This window comes from Pseudorca crassidens, chromosome 1 (assembly GCF_039906515.1).
Source record: "Pseudorca crassidens isolate mPseCra1 chromosome 1, mPseCra1.hap1, whole genome shotgun sequence".
In the NCBI taxonomy this organism is placed as follows: Eukaryota; Metazoa; Chordata; class Mammalia; order Artiodactyla; family Delphinidae; genus Pseudorca; species Pseudorca crassidens.
Genome location: NC_090296.1, coordinates 67545936 through 67560540, shown reverse-complemented (window position 1 = coordinate 67560540; position 14605 = coordinate 67545936). Strand labels below are relative to the sequence as shown.

At 40.1% G+C, this 14605-nt stretch overlaps 1 protein-coding gene across 5 annotated transcripts in view; it reads right to left on the bottom strand.

Annotated features, from left to right (window-relative positions):
- The window catches only part of HECTD1 (HECT domain E3 ubiquitin protein ligase 1), a 90113-nt gene extending 77171 nt beyond the window's left edge, over positions 1–12942 (bottom strand). For all 5 annotated transcript variants that reach the window (XM_067738063.1, XM_067738088.1, XM_067738072.1 and 2 more), the window contains exons 1-2: positions 12803–12942; positions 11202–11476 (exon numbers count right to left, since the gene is read on the bottom strand). In XM_067738063.1, coding sequence (XP_067594164.1) covers positions 11202–11341 — 140 coding nt within the window. In that variant the 5' untranslated portion in view covers positions 11342–11476; positions 12803–12942. The remainder of the gene's footprint in view (positions 1–11201; positions 11477–12802) is intronic.
- Positions 12943–14605: the final 1663 nt, after the last annotated feature.

The following is a 14605-nucleotide window of genomic DNA, read 5'->3' as shown; positions in this document are numbered from 1 at the left end:
GTCTTGGATAAAATCCAAAACAACCTGAAACACACAAAAAATCAATACAATATGATCTATCCAATTCAAGAAAGAAGACAGTCAACACATATAAGCCTGAGACAACCTAGTTGTTAAAATTATCAGAGAGGACTCTAAATCAGCTATTATAACTATACTCCACGAACATTCCTGAATGTGAACATTCTTGAAATGATTGGAAACAGAAGTCTTCAACAGAAAAATACAAAGTATGAAAGGAATCAAATGAAAATTTTATAAATGAAAAAACAGTTTGTGGGGAAAAGAATACTTCACTGGATGGGCTCAAGAGCAGAATGAAGATGACAGATAAAGAATCTGTGAATCTGAAAACAGATCGACAAAAATTATCCAGTCTGAAGAACACAGGGAAAAAAACTGGGGGGAAAAAGGGGAACAGATTCTTAGGGATCTGAGGGAGCATACCAAAAAGTAACATTTGTGCCACTGGAGTCCCAGAATGAGAAAAAAATTGGTACAGAATACAGATTTGAAGGAACTTTCTGTATCTGGTGAAAGACATACAGATTTAAGAAGCTCATTAAACCTGAAATAAGACAAATTCAAAGACAACCATGTACAGACAAATCATAATCAAACTGCAAAAAATCAAAGGTAGAGAAAAAAAGATCTTGAAAGCAGAAAAACAACACAAAGAAACAAAGATTAGAATGAATGCAGATTTCTCATCAGAAACCATAAAAGCCAGAAGATAGTGGAACAACATCTTTAAAATGCTGAAAAGAACTGGCACTACACAATTCTATATCCAGCAAAATATCTTCACAGCATGAAAGTAAAATAAAGACATTCTCAGATGAAGGAAAACTAAGAGAACTCACCACCGAAAGACTTCTCCTAAAAGAAATGCTACAGAAAGTTCTTCAAGATGAAAAGAAATGACACCAGAGAGATACATGGAACTTCAGGAATGAAGGAAGAACAACAGAAATGATAAGTATCTGGGTAAATATAATAGATTATTTTCTCCCTATTAAACTGCTGAAAGCAAAAATTACAACATTGTCTCTTGAGGTTTTCAACATATGTAGACAATACATATGACAACTGTAACACAGGGATAAAGGAATCTACATAGTTGTAAGCCTTCATCATTTCACTTTAAATGGTTAAACGTTAACTCTGAGTTAACTGCAATCCCTAAAGCAACCACTAAAAAATACAAAGAGACAGAGTCAAAAAAAACTATAGGTAAATTAAAATAGAATGCTACAAAAATATTCAAGTAATTCAAAAGGCAGGAAAGAAAAAACAAAGACACAAAAAAAGAAACAGAACAACAAAAAAGCCAAATAAAATGTTAGACACATATGTAAACATACCAAAAACGACATTAAATGTAAGTGGTCTAAACTCACCAATTAGAAACAAAGATTGTCAGGCTGGATTAAAAAACACAAGCTAACTGCATACTGTCCACAAGAAACTCACGCTACAGACGGGTTAAAACAAAAAAGTGGAAAAAGATATAGCAAACAAACACTATCAAAAGAAAAGCTGGGGGCTTCCCTGGTGGCGCAGTGGTTGAGAGTCCACCTGCCGATGCAGGGGACACGGGTTCGTGCCCCGGTCTGGGAAGATCCCGCATGCCGCGGAGCAGCTAGGCCCGTGAGCCATGGCCGCCGAGCCTGCGTGTCTGGAACCTGTGCTCCGCAACAGGAGAGGCCACAACAGTGAGAGGCCCGCATACCGCAAAAAAAAAAAAAAGAAAAAAGAAAAGCTGGGGTAGCTATATTTATGTCAAAGTACACTTCAGAACAAGGAAAATTATCAGAGAGAAATAGGGACATTACATAACGATAGAAGGGTCGCTTTAACAAGAAAACTTAACAATCTTAAGACATCTAACAGGGCTTCAAAATACATGAAGCAAAAATGGAGAGAAATGAAGCTAAATAGATAAATCAATAACTATACTTGGAGACTTCAACACGCCTCTCTCAGTAACCTATAAAACAGACGGAAAATCAACAAGGATATAGACTGAACAACACTGTCAATCAACTTGACCTAATTTGACACTTGTAGAACATTCTACCCAACAACAGAAGAATATATATTCTTCTCAAGTGCATATGGTCCATTTACCAAAAATAGACCATACTGTGGGCCATAAAAAAACCTTAATAAATCTAAAATAACTGAAATAATATTAAGTGTGTCCTCTGACCACAATAATAACACAAAAATATCTGGGAAATCCCCAAATATCTGAAAATTAAGCAACATACTGCTATATAACCCAAGGGTAAAAAAGAAAGTTTCAATGAAAATTTTAAAATATTCTGAACCAAGTGAAAATGAATATAGAACATCAATGAAAACATAAAAGAAAAATTTATAGTATTAAATTTATATTAGAAAGGGTCTCAAATCTCAGCTTCTACCTAAGAAACTAGAAAAAAAGAGCAAATTAAACCCCAAATCAACCCAGAAGGGAATAATAAAAAGCAGAAATCAATGAAACTTAAAACAGAAAAATAGAAAAAAGGAATGAAACTAAAAGCCGATTCTTTGAAAAAATTAATAAAATTCATAAATCTCTAGCCAGATTGACCAAAATATAAAAATTACCAATATCAGGATGAAAAAGATAATTATCATTTACAGACAGTTCTGGGTGTACTCTGATGCTTTTGCAAAAATGTTCCTATAAAAGCGTTTCATCTTCAAGGAATTCATGGAAAAGACTGTGACAAGTACAGGTTTCTGGTAACTGACTATACTGCTGAACTGAATGAATAAGCATTTTCAGAACTCTAATGGAAAACTGATGAATTCATAAAAGTGCTAACAAAAGATCAAGATGAAAAAAAATTAATTACATAGGACTGAGTGAACTGATCAGGATGATTATAATTTTTGTGGCTTTCTGTTTGAATAAAAGAAAAAAAAAATCCCACAAGGATTCAGAGGCAAAAAATATACAAATCAATTTTCACTGCAAAGTAAAGGAGTTGTTACAGTGGAGGATTACTGGACTGAATGTCAATATTATGACATAGTATGAGTGTGTTTCGTGTTTGGTAATTGCAATCACTGTTGCTTTTGTTGTGGTCATCCATTTACAATGCTTGTTGCCAGTTTATCTCTTGTAAAGATAAAATACAGTGTGTGTGTGTGTGTGTGTGTGTGTGTGTGTGTGTGAAAAAAAAAGAGAATTATCACTGCAGACCATATACACATTCAAAGGATAAAAAAGCATACTACAAACAACATTATGCCCATAAATTTTAATTTATATTAAATAGACCAATTCCTTGAAAGACATGCTACAATTCACTCAAGAAAAATTAAGTAACTTGAGCAGTCCTCTATTACAGAAATTGAATTTAGTAAAAACCTTCAAACACAGACTTCCCTGGTAGCACAGTGGTTAAGAATCCACCTGCCAATGCAGGGGACACAGGTTCGATCCCTCGTCCTGGAAGATCCCACATGCTGCGGAGCAACTAAGCCCATGTGCCACAACTACTGAGCCTGCGCTCTAGAGCCTGTGAGCCACAACTACTGAGCCTGCATGGCACAACTACTGAAGCCCATGCGCCAGAGCCCATGCTCTGCAACAGGAGAAGCCACCGCAACGAGAAGCCCGTGTACCGCCACTAACAGTGGCTCCCACTCGCTGCAACTAGAGAAAGCCCACACGTGGCAATGAAGACCCAATGCAGCCAAAAATAAATTTTTTAAATAAATTAATTAATTAATTTTAAAAAATCCCCTCAAACACATCAATTTATTCTCTTATGGATTGTGCTTTTGGTGTTTATTTAAGAATATCTGCTTAACCTGGGGTCACAAAGGATTTCTCTTATGTTTTCTTCTAGAGGTTTTATAGTTTTAGGTTTTATGTTTAGGTCTTTGATCCCTTTTGAACTTATTTTTGTATATGGTGTGGGGTATAGGTAAAGGTTAATTTTTTTCTTTTTTGCATATAGATACCAAGTTGTTCCAGCAGCATAAAAAAATATCCTTTTTCCACTTAACTGTCATTGCACCTTTGTTGAAATAAGTTGTCTAGGTATGAGTCTATTTCTGAACTCTCTATTCTATATCATTGATCCATTTACCTTTATACCAATACTACACTGTTTTGACTACTGCAGCTGCATAATAAGAACTGAAATACAGTAGTATTAGTCCTCCAACCTTATACTTCATGTTTTGGCTAGCTAGGTCCTTTGCATTTTCAAATGAATTTTGCAATCAGTTCATCAGTTTCTACATCTTGTCACATTTATCTGTAAGAAATTCAGAAGAAATAAAAACTCAAATTTACACAGAAATCTGTATGCTAATGTTTATAGCAACTTTGGTTATAATCACCAAAACTAGAAAAACCCAAATGTCTTTCAAGAGGTGAATGGATAAACCATCTGCAGTACATCCATAAAATGAAATACTATTTAGCTATTACTGTTATACACATATAGATGACTCTCAAATGTAATATACTACAAGAAAACTCAAAAGGCTACACACTGTATATATCATTCCATTTATATGACATTCTGGAAAAGTCAAAACTATAGCAACAGAGAAAAGACCACTGGTTGCCAGGCACTGGGGTTGGGGGAGGGTTTAACTTCAAAGGGAGAACTCTAGAGAATTTTGGGGAATGATGGAACTGTTCTGAATTTTAGTTGTGGCGGTAGTTACACAACTGTATCCGTCTGCCAAAATCCATATGTAATTTAAATTTAAGACAAAATTAAATAGCATACATATAATAATCACAGTCCTCCCTGAATAGTGCTAAAAGAACAAATCTATGGCACAAATAGATGCATCACAATTAAAGGATTAATAAAACTTTTAAACTTGCTAAATATTTACCTCTTACATCATAGGTAGAAATTATTTTTACATATTAAACCCAGTACTATACTATAATACCAATTTATAGACCCAAAGGTGTCCTAATTAGGAAACTTTAAGATCACTCAATCTCTACAGAACTACGGTCAGATCAGTCAACTACACAAATGAGATTTAGTAGAATGTTCAGATGAATCCAATTTAAGCAATAGTTTCCAAAATGCTACCTGCAATGATGAAAGAATCTTTCCCTAATGGAAACAGAGATAAGTAACTTAAAACAAGTGCAAAAAAAGTTTCATGAGGTTACAAAGAGAAAGAATTTCTCTTAGGAACTGTAATCCTTTCTATACTATTACTACCATATGCTTTTTTCCAGACTATATGACTTGGACCAAGATTTCAGAAGATTTACAATATAAAGAAATTTAACTTTTTTTAGATAAAGGAAGTTATCTATCGTGGCGATATTTTACTGAATATAGTCCCTAAATTGAGCACTTCATTTACTAAAAAAAAAAAAAAAAACACTAAAAATTTTAACTGTAAAAAATTAATAAATTTTGTTTCTTGAAGATAATAAATAACATCTTTTGATCCATTTTATCTTTTATTCCATTCTTGCCCCTGCCCCCAGCCTTGACTCTGTATTGCTTAACTTACAATAACTCTTGGCATACAGTTAAAAATTACAGCCTTCCCTCTCAAAGAAAAAGGAGTAAGTCAAATTCCAATATGTAGACTTGTTTTTCTCCAATTAAAATACACACACAAAACTGACAATTCGTTCAACAAATATTTATTGAATGCCTTTTGTTTTGTTTGTTTTTGGGTTTTTTTGGCCACACTCTGCGGCATGTGGGATCTTAGTTCTCCAACCAGGGATCGAACCTACCGTGTCCCCTGCAGTGGAAGCGTGGAGTCTTAACTACTGGACCGCCAGGGAAGTCCCTTACTGAATGCCTTTTGGTGCCAAGCACTGTGCTAAGTGTTGGGGGTAGGATACAAAGATGAGAATAACAGTGCTGGGCTCTGAGGCATTAAAAGATCTAATGACGGGCTTCCCTGGTGGCGCAGTGGTTGAGAGTCCGCCTGCCAATGCAGGGCACACGGTTCATGCCCCAGTCCGGGAGGATCCCACATGCCGCGGAGCGGCTGGGCCCGTGAGCCATGGCCACTGAGCCTGCGCATCTGGAGCCTGTGCTCCGCAACGGGAGAGGCCACAGCAGTGAGAGGCCCGCGTACCGCAAAAAAAAAAAAAGATCTAATGACACAGTCAACAAGTACTATGCAAAGTATACATATATATTGCTGTAAACTAGAAGAGTGTTTTGTTTTTTACATTTTTAAGGTGACAGACACTTTGAAAACAAAATGAAAGCTCACTGAAGCTCATTATCTATGAGCCCCCTAGAGCACTGACAGAGCATGCTTCTCATCTTCCAGCACTTCTCTCTGCTGTCCACTGAAAAGCACATATACAGCTGCTCTGTTTACAGAAATTCACTTATCTAACTTTTCAGGATTATATGTGTTTGATACAATGAGCATTCTCTGTGCAGGGAAGGCTCGGCTGCAGGACTGATAAAAAAAAAGTAATTTCACTTCCCTATTACTCTGCCACTGGGTAGAAAAAAATATGGAAAAGGCAGGTACATTAATGGAAGTGGGTAGAGAAAACATCAATACATATCGATGTGATCACTGTTTCTCCTTTAGAGAAGAACACGATGCTCTTCCTCCAGAAGACTCCTCAACCAGTTTGACTCCAAAAGTACTTTCTATAAGCATTTTAAGGACTATGGAAAACAGGCACAATATAAAGAATTTCTTCAATATCTAGCTACTGTACAACAGCAGTATGTTAGCAATGGAAAAACAAAAGTAATAGTAGTATGTATGCGTGAGATGCAGCAGAGGTATTTGAAGGCATTTAAATTTTATTCACTAGGTAAAGAACACAAAAGATTTTGTAAAGAGGAATAATACAGTCAAATCAGTATTTTTAGACTATAGTAAATTATACCTCAATAAAGCTGGGGAAAAAAAGACCATAAAAATATTTTAAGACTGGAACTCTGCGTATAGTTAGCTTATAGGCAGGGATATCTGCTATGAAGCCACAAGCACTGCATGAACATAATCATCTCTCCATACCAATCCTAGATATTACCATTGTTTTCAATCTCCTACTTCAGGGAGAAAATAGACGTCATCAGACAGAAATCCCTTCAACTTTTTACCATCAAACCTAAAACATCTTCCTCTTTCCTGTGTTACAACAAGGAACACACTACCTTAAATCTATCTCTCCACCAGTGGACCAAAGCTTTAATACTCAAGGTGGGATTTTCCAACCAACAACTTCAGCAGTATCTGAGAGCATACTAGGAATGCAGAATATCAGGCACCACACCATACCAACTGAATCAGAATTTGCAATGTTAACAAGATCCCCACGTGATTCACATTATGCACATTACTCCCAGTTTCTCAGAATCCTTATACTATGAATTATCCATTCTCTCTCCTAACTTTTTTTTTTCTCTACTAACTCTCTGACCTCTAAAAGAAAAAGCCCCACACTCCCATTCCAATACAACTTCTCAAAAATTTTTCCATACTCCCTGTCTCCATTTCTTTCTTCAGCTCATTCAAATCTGGCCCTCAAGCCACTCCATTCAGCTCTCATTAAGATCAATGATCTTGGGACTTCCCTGGTGGCACAGTGGTTAAGAATCCACTTGCCGATGCAGGGGACACAGGTTCAAGCCCTGGACCGGGAAGATCCCACATGCCGCGGTGCAACTAAGCCCGTACACCACAACTACTCAGTCTGCACTCTAGAGCCTGTGCTCCGCAACAAGAGAAGCCACCGCAATGAGAAGCCCCGCACACTGCAACGAAGAGTGGCCCCCGCTCACCGCAACTAGAGAAAGCCTGTGCGCAGCAATGAAGACCCAACGCAGCCAAAAAAAATAAATAAAACAAATAAATTTATTAAAAAGAAAAAAGATCAATGATCTTGGAAATGTTGCTAAATCCAAAGGACACCTTTTAGTCTTCACCCTACTTGACCTCTCACGAGTATGCAACATAATTGTTCTTTCTCTTCTTTAATCCCTCTCTTCCCTGCGTTAATGTGCACTAATGCAAAAGCAATGGTGGATAAAACTGCTGGTGCTTTAGCATGAATCAAGGCAGCGGCACTAAACTGTACCACTAGTAATGGTATGGTATTCTTCACTGCCAAGCTCTAGCATGGGGGGAAAAATTATTTATTTTACTAAACCTCAACCCTTGAATACATATCTTTTTAATATCCTACTTAAGGAAACGGAAAGTAAGCATAAAGCACTTCTGCACAGGAAGAGTACTTGTACAACTGTTGGAGAGCTGAACTAGCCACTTTTTTTCATGCAACATCATTTTTACTTGAAAAAACTTCAGGCAAATTGTGGTTATTCAGACTTGGATATCTGGCAAACATTTTCTCAAAAATTAACCAAGTAAGCCTTTCACTTCAAGGAAAAACAACTGACAGTATTTGTTGCCAATGATAACATTCAAGCTTTCAAGCAAAAATCACAACTTGTACCTGCCACCAGGAGCTTGACAGAGCTTCCCAATATTTAAAGACCTTTCTGATGAGATTAGTAGTCGCAATAACAAATGTGAGTTTGTGATACTGTAGAATGACATATGGCAACATTAGGAATATCTGTATAACTCAGTAGACCAATACTTTTCACATGACCAGTGCATGATCTTTAAAACTTAAACATGGGTTTAAAAAAACCCACTCAGGGACCTCCCTGGTAGTCCAGTGGCTAAGGCTCCATGCTCCCAATGCAGGGGGACTGGGTTCAATCCCTGGTCAGGGAACTAGATCCCACATGCCGCAACTAAAGATCCTGCGTGCCACAACTAAGACCTGGCACAGCCAAAAGAATAAATAAATAAATATTTTTTAAAAAACCAACCCATTCAAAGTACCAGAGAGACCAACAGATTTTAATGTACAAGAGTATGACAAGTTCACTGATATTTCAGAACCCACATTATAACTAACCCTTCAGAAACTATCACTTGCCTATACACTAGTATGCATAAAATAGATAGCTAATGAGAAACTACTGTATAGCACAGGGAACTCTACTGAATGCTCTGTGGTGACCCAAATGGGAAGGAAATCCAAAAAGAAGGGGACATATAGCTGACTCACTCTGCTGTACAGCAGAAACTAACACAACATTGTAAAGCAACTATACTCCAATAAAAATTAATTAAAAAAAAAAGAAACTACACTCCCACCCTCAGTTTCGTATGATATCAAAGAAGAATATCCATAATTACACGCAAAAAATCATTACAACATTCCTCCCTTTTCCAGCTACATCTATGCGGGGGATGAGTTTTTTTTCATATATTTCAGTCAAAACAATATAATGCAACACAATAAATGCAAAGCAGATATGAGAATCTAGCCACAACCACACTCATGATCTCAGCCCCTCAAAACATGGGAGTTCCTTGGCAGTCCAGTGGTTAGGACTTGGCGCTTTCACTTCAGGGGCCCAGGTTCAATCCCTGGTTGGGGAACTAAGATCCCACAAGCCATGAGGCGTGGCCAAAAAAAACCAAAAAACAAAAACAAAAAACAAAAACATGGTCCTCTTCCAGTGTTCTCTCTCACTGAATGGCATCATCATCCATTGTAACCTGAATCATCCATGGTACCTCCATGCAATGAAGAGTAGCCCCCGCTCGCCGCAACCAGAGAAAGCCCATGCACAGCAACGAAGACCCAACGCAGCCAAAAATAAAATAAATAAATTTATAAAGTAAAAAATTTAAAAAATAAAAATTTCCTTTAAAATTGTTTCAATATAATAACACTTCTAAAAAATGCCATTACAAACACCTCTACTATACGTTACTACTTAATGGAAGACATGATAGTTGATTTGACTTACTTTTTAAAATACCGAAAGTAATTCTCAGGTCAATGAAAACTCTCTAATGAAATCTATGAATGTTCAAAAACCTATTTCACTTTTCTATGAATCTGACCAAAACAAGCGTTAACAGAGCAGCAAAATTATTATGTTCTCAAAGTTTGCCAATAACAATAACTACTTGAAATAAAGGAGTCACTAACAGACTGTGATTTGGGAACTTTGTTCATAAGGATTTTTATCATAATAGTACTGTCTCAATGGGATTTACAACTAAGAATTATTAACTATTTATTTATTAATTCATCTTCATTAATCATTCAAAAATGAAGATGATTAAAAATGCTTTGTCAATTTAGTAATTCAGCCTTTATTCTCACCTCAAAGAAATTAAGATAATTATACCAAATTTTATGGCAACATCTCAAACATTTTCTACTAATTACTTCAAAACGGCATTAGAACAAATATAGAAGCATCTGAGTTTTCATTTACTTATCACCGGAATTCAAAATTATAAATATAAATGTAAAATAAACAATGAAAACCAAACGTGTTCAGCATTCAGAAGAACAGTTAATCTAACTGGGTAAGTATCACATAAGAGGAAAAACATGGCATTAATGGCCAGTCTAGTACTGATTCCTTTACATTTTTGCACAAATTCTACACAACCTCTGAATAAAACTGCTTAAACTCTCCAAACATCAAAGTCTGTTTATTCCGGAAAGTATGCTATATGGTTAACATCCAATTTATACCCTCTCCAAACTGAAATTTACAAAGCAATGATTTGCTTAACAAAGTACAGGGAATTCCCTGAAGGTCCAGTGGTTAGGACTCAGCACTTTCACTGCAGTAGCCTGGGTTCAGTCCCTGGGGGGGAACTAAGATCCCGCAAGCCATGTGGCACCGCCCCCCCCACCCAAAAAAAAGGTACAGTGTCCTAAGACTTAACACTAATGAAGAAAGGGCAATTGGGAATATATGTTCATTATCATCTGCATTTTCATGTCAATTTAAGCCAATTACTCGATACAGAAATAGCCACCTTTAAAGAACTATTTGTATTCTCCCAGCTCATAACATGTTTTGAAATTGAATCAATCAAGCTATGGGTTAAAATCAGTATTCCCTAATTCCTATTCATCCAATAAACATGCATTTGTGTCATCACAATTATCATTACTAGAGTTAGTTCACCTACCAATTTTTATTTCTCAGGAAAGTGTAAATGGAAGACTGCAAGAACTTTTTAAAAGATAGTTTTAAAACTCACTAAACAAAATTCTACACAAACTGAAATCAGCAAATGGTTGAAAACATGTTATGTAGATGTCCCTACAGCAACCCCAAAGGAAGATGATGAAGGGATGTACTTACGTTTCAAAACAACGATCCACGTTGTCAGACATCAAAAGCAGCATGCATAGCTGTTCAAGGGCTATTAGTTGCATGTCCCTTTCATCTCCCTGTCCCATCTGTAGCCATTCCAGCAATGTATCTGGATCCACGTCTGCCATGTTGTTTTTAAAAGCTTCTTTGCTCAAATTTAAAAAGTAAAGGCAAAAAGTCCTCTAAATGTCCAGGACTGATCAGCGTGGGTTTAAAATTTTTTTCTTTTACATCGGCTAGAGCCAAATTTTTGTGTTGTCCTCCTAGGAATTAGAAAAGACTCATAAGTATGTTTCGATAGCGCGCTTAATGCAGTTTTTCAACTTTCCTTATTCCTCGGGTTTAACTTCATACATTGTACTAAATAAAAACCAGTTTTGCACAAGAGTATAAGCTGATTAGGTTGCTGCTTAACTGGAAACCAGAGCCGTCTTTGTCAAAGACAATCAAACAAGCTTCGGATCCCACTACTGCTTATCACTAACGTCTGCGCCAAAAAGCAAACAACACCTTACTAAAAAGGTTCTTTTTTTTTTTCCAGCAAACTTCTTTCCCCTTCCTCCACCCAAAACCGATCTTCTGATAAGGGTTAGATTCAGTATTTTAAGGAGACTAAGCACTTTGATCCAATTCCCCCCCAAATTAAGTTTCTACTTTAAAATTACCTCCAATTTCATAAATTCTACTGACTTCTCAATTTATTTACTGCTCTTAAGATGTCCAAATACAAATGATAATTAGATACAAGATCTATCTATGAATAAAGACTTTATTAGGAATTTTGGCAGTCTTGACAACTGTTCTTAAAAGTTTAAAAAGAAATGCTAAAAGTAAGTGCAATGGACTAACACGTTACGGATCAGAACATAGGCCAATCTACGGTCCTCCTTCCCCAGCCCCACAGAATGAGGCAGTTAATTAAAAACAACAACAACGACAGCAGCAACAACATCGGAAAAGCAGCCCCAATAAGCACTACAAAAGCTCGTAAGCGCCCTGACGGAAGGACAGCTTTGGGTCCCACGTAACCCAGCTGCAGGTGTATAAATCCAGCGGCAGGTCCCGCTGGGCACCCAAAGGCGGCGATCTGCAGGGATGACCCAACACTCCGGGCCCAGCCGACTCCGCACCGGGCGGCGCAGGCACCGCGCTCAGGTTTTCCGGCACCAAACCCGGCTAAGTTAGGTACCTGTGTCGAGGAGGAGGGGAAGTTTGGGAGGAGGAGCAGCAAGCCTCTCTGCCTGAGAGGAGGCCGCCGGGGCGGGCAGGGCGATGGGTCTCCCGGGAGCGGCGCCCGTAACTCCGAGGCCCGGCGGGACGTCCCTGGCCCCGCCGGGCGGCGAACCCTTCTCAAGGACAAGGGGGGCCAGCCATGAGCTCCAGCTCGGAGAAGCCGGGTCCCTACGCGGGCAGGGCCGGAGGAGGGGAACAAAGGGGCTAAGCGGGTGAGTCGGCGGCAGCCCCGCCGACCTCACCAGGGTCCGGGGTCTCGCTCCCGGCCCGCGGCCGTGCATCCCAGATGCCTGCACCACGCCTGGCCTTTCCGACCGCCCAAGGCGCTCCCGCCTCCCCTTCCCTCAAGCTCTTACCCGGGCCTGTCGTCCCAAACCGCCCCGGTCCAGCTCCTAGCAGGCCGCGGGCAGAGCAAGGCCCGGCCGCGGCCCTCGAGTTCCCAGGAAGCTGCAGGCCGCGCAGGTCGAGCCGGGCAGGCGGCACAGGAAAAGCCGCGTCTCGTCCCTCCCCTTCCTCCGCCAGGACCTGGTGACAGGGAAGCGAGAGGTTCCCCAGACCGGCGGCCGCCAGCTCACGTCCCGTCTTCGGCACGCGTCTCCTCAGGCCCTGCAGCTGCTCAGAGCCCCGCGTGGTGCTGCCGGCGGCGGCGGCTGGGAGATGCAGCGTCCATCGCGATCCGGGAGGGGGATGGGTGGAGGGTCGGGTGAGAGCCGGGCGGGGAAACTGCGGAGGGCAACCGTGCGCGGCGGAGGCGGAGCAAATATGCTCTCCCCGCTCGACCCTGCCGGCCGCCACGTGGGGCGCTGCGGAGACCAGTCGGCCCACAGCGCTGGGGCGCCTAGCCGGGGCGCCGGGCGACCGGACGCGTCGTCGCCGCTACCGGGGCCTCGGACTCCTTCGACCTCGTCGGCTGTCGCTTTTCTGTCGTACGCCCTGCGCCTTCACGCTTCGCTGTCAATCCGAGCGCACTCCCAGCACCCCGCGCACAGGGGTGCACGCACGCTCAGCGTGTTTTGCACGGTGTGTACACATTTGACGTGCTCCAGCTGAAGGCCCCGACGCCGCCCGTGAAAGCTGCGGCCCAGGCGACCTCCGCCACGAGCTTCCCCTCCTCTCGGCTGGTCATCCCTCCTCGCGCACGGAAGTGCGTCGGGGGAAGAAAAGCGCCTCCATTCGGTAGGCAAACCGCCCGGCAGTTCACCAGAAAGGAAAACTTTCACCACCACCCTGGGAGGTAAATATTGTCGAGTATCCTCTCCATTGTACAGATGAGAGAGAGCACTGCGGCTCCCAAAAGCGTGAATCAGGCCCAGTGGCGTCCCCAGTAGAAGCAGCTCCTCGAGTGTGCTTTTGAGTTCTTTCTCTGTGTTGTAGTCTCCAATATGTCCATTATTATTACCTTCAAACGTTTTATTTCACACGCGTTGAAAACAAAATATGCCTGCTTATGGGACGGGCTTGGAGACATTTAGGATGTAATTAATTGGAAATGTGAATATAGCTTTTTTTTAAATCAAGAAATGAATCCATTTGTTTGTGAGATAAGTAAACCCATGCCCCGTACACCCACTGTACTATCACTTTTTCATATTTTAAACGAAAATGAGTATTACATGATAGTATTTGAGTCGTGTTCCTTTAAGCAATCAGAGAAGCTGCTACATTGCTTGAAGAACTAGTATTTTGGAAATTACAGATTTACACCTCAGATATCTACAGGTACATGTCCCATTGTAGCAGGTAAGTGTTCCCAGGTCTCCGGTTAATAGGTCAAATTAAGAGAAAAGAGTGGAGGATTCCACTATCTTGTCCCAAGTACAGCACATGAGAATAATTATTTGTGAGCTATGAATGTGACTTGGAGCTGCCAGGAAAATCTTCAAGGAGGAAGTGGCATTCCTTTTGGACTTGAAGAATGGGTAGAATGTGAACACTTCAAGGGAGGAGTAAGAATACAGGCAAAGCCTGATCTGTTCTGAAACAAAGGAAAGAGGACCTGTGCCCCAAGCAAAAACCAGCATTAAGCAATGATATAGAAGATAGGAGCTAAAGTAAGCGGGGACTTAAATGTGTGGGATGCAGAATTTAGGCTGAGGAAGCTAACAAGTTCTGGACTAGAACATTGACTGGAAAAATTATAAAAGTCTTACAAAGATGTA